Source organism: Pleuronectes platessa, chromosome 6, assembly GCF_947347685.1.
Source record: "Pleuronectes platessa chromosome 6, fPlePla1.1, whole genome shotgun sequence".
Lineage (NCBI taxonomy): Eukaryota > Metazoa > Chordata > Actinopteri > Pleuronectiformes > Pleuronectidae > Pleuronectes > Pleuronectes platessa.
In genome coordinates, this window is record NC_070631.1 from 13,382,987 (window position 1) to 13,388,277 (window position 5,291).

General features: G+C 41.0%; 1 protein-coding gene across 4 annotated transcripts; it reads right to left on the reverse strand.

The window, feature by feature from the left end:
• Positions 1-1,704: 1,704 nt before the first annotated feature.
• On the reverse strand, positions 1,705-4,412 carry naa10 (N-alpha-acetyltransferase 10, NatA catalytic subuni). 4 transcript variants are annotated; one of them, XM_053424582.1, is made up of 8 exons: positions 4,212-4,412; positions 3,949-4,047; positions 3,783-3,841; positions 3,653-3,698; positions 3,434-3,549; positions 3,257-3,301; positions 2,389-2,473; positions 1,705-2,252 (listed from the first exon to the last, which is right to left on the reverse strand). In XM_053424582.1, the coding sequence occupies exons 1-8, from the start codon at positions 4,230-4,232 to the stop codon at positions 2,070-2,072; spliced, it is 654 nt and encodes a 217-aa protein (XP_053280557.1). In that variant the 5' UTR covers positions 4,233-4,412; the 3' UTR covers positions 1,705-2,069. The 4 variants fall into 4 exon arrangements, with proteins under 4 accessions (XP_053280557.1, XP_053280555.1, XP_053280556.1 ...); XM_053424580.1 differs by having other exon boundaries at positions 1,705-2,259; positions 2,387-2,473; XM_053424581.1 differs by having other exon boundaries at positions 3,257-3,304.
• Between the last annotated feature and the right edge of the window lie 879 nt (positions 4,413-5,291).

Consider the following 5,291-nt stretch of genomic DNA (forward strand, 5'->3'; position numbering starts at 1 on the left):
GTGTGATTGTGCAAGTGTGACGAGTGAGAACCTCCTCAGTCATGTCCTTCCTCTCTCTTTCATGCTGCCCCCTGAACCTCCACAGCAGCTTCTCAGTCCAATCACACGCCAGCTGTTTCCACTGATTAGACCCTCCTCATTGGCTGCTGCAGGAAATCAGCAGCTTTACAGTCAGGTTTGTGAAAAGGAAAAGCCCTGAATGCTCGGGGGGGATTTCAGGGCGACCACAATCTGCTTACTTATAGTTTGTGATGAGTGATTTACAGCTACAGGAACTATTTGACTTGATAGAAATCCCCAGTCAGGTTCCTCACATGTAAATGGTGGCAGAAGACTATTGCCGTGGAGGACTTGTCTTGAATGGCAGCAGCGTCTCGCTGTCTTCTCACACCTCTCGCTGAAAAGTGTAACATTGGATGAAAGTGTGAAACCGAGCTATTTTCATTTTGTGACAAACAGGCCAACTCTCTGAAGGTCAGTGTGCATCGTTTGGTGCTATCTGTCATGTACTTCTCCCTTGCTCGGGTTTCCTTCCTCAAACAAACAGAAAGATGAAGTTGCATTATCCCCAATTGAAAAAAAATCATTAAACAGGCATTTTGCACAATAAAGAATATTAACTGTATTCATGGGGCCATTACATGATTTTGCAGGCACAACTTTTTGACTTGGAAACATCTTTTAGTCCAGCAGTACATGAGCGTGAACAACACTGAGTGGATTGACACATCAAGACCCTAAACATCCAGTAAAAAGCTTTAAAACTCCCAAATGTTCAAGGTTTATTCAAAATGTGACAGTCCAGGTCCAGTGAATGACATTAGGTGAAAGAAAGCCCTCAGTAAAGGTTCAAACTGGCAGAGCAGGCAAGTTCAACAGCGACCAAACAGGCCTGTTTGAGTGATTATGAAATCGGTTACCACAGAGTTTCTGCAAAGATGTGGGTAAATGTAGTTTTCAAAGTAAATACAAAGTTCATGAATTGCAAAACCCTTTGCAGTAGCTTCAAATGATGGAAGAGCAGCTCAGTCTTCAGAATTAATCATCTTGGAGCTGATTTGGGAGGAAGTGAACAGAAGGCGAAAACAAAGCAAAGTGTCACTGCATCAATGCTGGAAGGAACTTTCTTAACAATATTTTGTTTCTGCTGCAGAGAAAACGTTACCAGTGTTTGGTTAGTGAATGAACCCAAAATGTATATGTAAGTTAAGGTTTGAGATTCCTTTTTTCAATCCTCATTAATTGTTTTGTTCGTACCCCCCCCCCCCCAAGTGAAACTGTTGACTAGCTTTATTTCATTATTCTGCTGACATTATTTATCGTTACATTCATGTCCAAGTTTCGATTCTGTTGAAAGATATTATTGTGCAACGCTTTCTTGCCTTTTTTAATGCCACCACTGGGAGTCGCCAAACTCATATTCAAATCCGGCACATGCTGATGGAGCTGCAATACAACAAATGGCAAGTTGTTTTTATGGATCTGTTTTACCTCATACATAATAAAAATGTGTTAATGTAGACACAGCAGATACCTAATCACTGGCTGTGTGGATGGTTTGATTTAAGATATTCTTGACAATGTATAATTAAGTCTTGACTTGTATATATACAGTTCATCACAAAATATTGTCTTTGAACACATTCAAATATTGATATACAGATGTAATGATAAAAAAATTAAAAAAAGACAAAAGACCAAAAGTATTATTTGAAAGATTTATTGGCAGCAATTCTGTTAAATAATTAACTGAAAAGCAGAGGTTTTTCAATGCTGTAAATCTCACAGAGCTTGGGGACACTTTTGGAAATGACAACAGCAATTCAATAAAAATATTGACGCCATTCATTGATTAGAGCTTCATTTAGCTTTCATCTCAAGTAATGTCATTAACCAAGAGTCCTTGTTTATTGCTGCAAGATTCAAGAAATATAAGTGATGGAAATGTTGGAGTGGCGTCGATGCACAGACAGTCGCAGTTGGTGAAGCCAGAGATGCTGTCAGAGCATTGTCAAATAGATAAAAAGAGGAAGTGAAGGGCAAATTTAAAAATGTCTAGGACCGCAGCGTCATTGTGAATCAGAGGACGAATCTTTAACGTCTGTGCTTTCCGTCGCCTCGCTGACTTCACTCAGCTCTTTGCTCTCTCCTCCGCTGTCTCTCTCGCTCTCCCTCTCCTGGTCACCAGATCCTGCCTGGCTCTGGCCAGAGGGCGCCTCCTGGCCCGTAACACGCACTCCGGGCTTCCTCAGCTGGGGGACATATAGCATTAGAAAACACATTCAGGGTTAGAATCAGTTGAGTTGAGTTCAGTAGTGGTACATGTTCACGGAGGCTTGTGAAAGTCATGTCATGTAGGCCTAACAAGTGATCACATATAATAGTCACCTCATCTGCCATGCTGGCCAGGTCTCTCTTCATGGCGTAGGCATCCTCCCCATCTGCGTAGTATTTAGGCTCTACCTCACTTATCCTGGAGATGAACAACAAAATAACACATTGGTTAAAGTCTCTCTTTATATATATTGTTCATTGTTAACAATAAGAAATATTTCAGTGGTTTTAGACATATAGATGTACATCTACAATACATAAATACATTGGATTAAATATTTCCCGTTTCTTGGGAAGGAGGAGAATATGTTCTTCAACCTTCAAATCTTAATAAATGAGTCCAAATAGTATTCAAGTCTTTGAGTCTGGGTGAAGAGCAACACTGAAATTATTACACAGGTGTTATAAGAACCCAGTTACGAAACCAACGCAATTTGGAAAAGGATCCCGTGTATTGGATTTTTTAAAGGACCAAGATGCAGCAGTTTCCAAAGCCTGTCAGTGCTGTTTAGTGAACTATGACAGCAAGACTCATTCTAAATCCCCTGATGGGATTCGATGAGACTTTTGCAGAGGTGCTGCCAACTGCTGTGGCAACAAACAGTGAGCCTGATGAAGCCCTGGACAACTTGCACTGCTCTGATTAGTTAATCAAATAATATAAATCAATCTATTTGGGGGCTCATTGTGCATTTGTTTTTCTGGCTGCAGAAATATGTCATTTCTGTGACGCAATTTCTTGTTATCCATCGTTCAACATGTATGCTGAGATAACAGGAAAGTGGTGTCAGACTACTGTGAATTTAATTATGACCTCATTATGTCTGTAAAGCCTGTGTATGGTCATGGAAACTGTTATCCCCAGAGTACTTACAATGTAACAAAACAAATACTGACAACATTTGTACTTCCAAGAACTTACTGGAACTTCAGCGTGTTGGAGTACAGGTGCAGGGCCGCCCGGTTACTGCAGTGGGGAGGAAGGAGAGGTAAAGATACACAAGGAGCACGAACAAAGACAATCAGAGCCAAACCAGGGAGCCCGACTGAACTTTGTTGAAAGGTAACACATAAAACCTGCAATAATAAATCAAGGTACCTTTTACGAACATGAAGGGAGACGTATTTAGCATTAAAGTTTTCTATCATGGCCCTGCTGGCCTGATCCATCAGCTTCTGAGCAAGTCCCAGGCGTCTGTGGGAGCGCTTCACTGCCTGGAGGACACAAAGAAGGTTTTTACCAACAACATATAACAGTAAGTTATATTCCATAATACAGATAAGGCACATGTGTGAGGTGTCTCTCATCCAGACTGACCAGGGATGTGATGTGTCCATGGGGAACATCATCTGGATCCTCCTCCCTAGAAAAGAGTCAGTGCTTTCATAAATATAATAAAACAACTCATTGCAAAGTAAAACAAACACGTCTGGTTATAGAAACTCACATCTTTGCCAACACGTATCCAACAATTTTGCCATTCTCGTCCTCTGCGATGTATGAGAGCTGAAACGTGAAAACACCCAAAGGAGAGTCAGACAGAGAAAGGTATTGACAGTGGGGATCAGTGGTAGCAGCAGCGGTGGTAGCAGGTGAAACGGGGCTAAACTGACCTGGGGCCAGGACAGACCGTGGTAGAAGTAGTACTTCATCTGGTAGTTCTCCGGAAGACACAGCAGGTTACAGTGCTGCATGTTCATCAGGTCCTCCGGCTGTGAGGAGACAAAACAAACCGAACGTCAGGAAGGAAGGTGACTCAACGCAAACCTAGTGTATCTGCGGTATTAATAGTTGAGCTAACGTGAAAGGCTGCGGTGACGAGCTAAGCTAACAGCAGGAGCAGCATGGCTGCCGGGAGGGTTTCGGAAACACTCACCCTCGCGTTTCGTATATTCATTTTGTTCGGTGGTTCGCGGTGTGCTCCGTGGAAACAGAAATAAACTGCGCTGTACAAATCGATCAATTCATAATATTTACAGGATCGAGTTTAAAGGCTCGTCTCGCTACTTCAATTCACTCGCTAGCAGAGAAGGGAGGACCGGAAGGAGCGTGCCACAATAATGGCACACGTTTCCGCTTCCGGTGTGTGCTGGAAGGTCAAAGTAAAAGTTGTAATCCTTATAAATCAGAAGTGCAATGAAAAATACCCACATTTTTTTTGAAGATTTACTTGGCTAAGAACTCAGTTGTAATGTTGTGCACTACATTACACTCTATGCACTTTGGGGCCAAGTTCAGATCCGGGCCCCAGGCGCCCACAGTAATATGTGGTTTTCACACCCGAGTGTGCAAATATAAAGAACTCAATTTATTTGGTATATTTCATCCTTCATATCATTGTGTATTATGCATATTTTCATATTACTGATTTGAATATATTGTTTTCACATTAGTCTTAATTAATTTATGCATATATTCAAACAACTACACAGAAAAAGAAAGACCAACTTAAAAAAAACTATCAAATAAACAAAAAAAAGCAATAAAAAATTTAAAGTAGCTATAAATTATTCGATTAAAACAAATTCTGATAAAGGAGATTTACTCTAAAAACTGTGAACTCTCTCTATTGTTTATAAGTCATTTTGACGTGACTCACACATCAGTATTAGCTGGCAACCCAGTCTCATCAGAAAATGTTCAATGGTAACGTTGGTCCACTTGGACCGACGTTACCATCTCACAATCTGGCCTCTCAGATTGTGAGATGGTAACATTTAGTCCTCCCATTGTTTTGCATTGGCGTGTTCTCACGTCACGTGACTCTCAAGCTCCCGTCTGCGGAGAGGAAAACATGGCGGAGATTCCTTGTTTTTTCAGATAAAAATATAATTTTGTAACTTAGTTTGGGCATAAAAATACATTCTGACACCATTTCTAGCGAGAAATGTGGTCTTTGCTTCCACAGTCTTCAGCCAGTTCGTGCTTATGATAAATATTTTAATAGTTATCACGC

Coding starts and splice junctions, on each gene's coding strand:
- naa10 (XM_053424579.1), bottom strand. CDS start 4,232: ATGAATATACGAAACGCGAGG. Junction 4,048..4,211: donor TGAATATACGAAACGCGAGG/GTGAGTGTTTCC, acceptor GTCTCCTCACAG/CCGGAGGACCTGATGAACAT. Junction 3,550..3,652: donor ATGGACACATCACATCCCTG/GTCAGTCTGGAT, acceptor TGTGTCCTCCAG/GCAGTGAAGCGCTCCCACAG.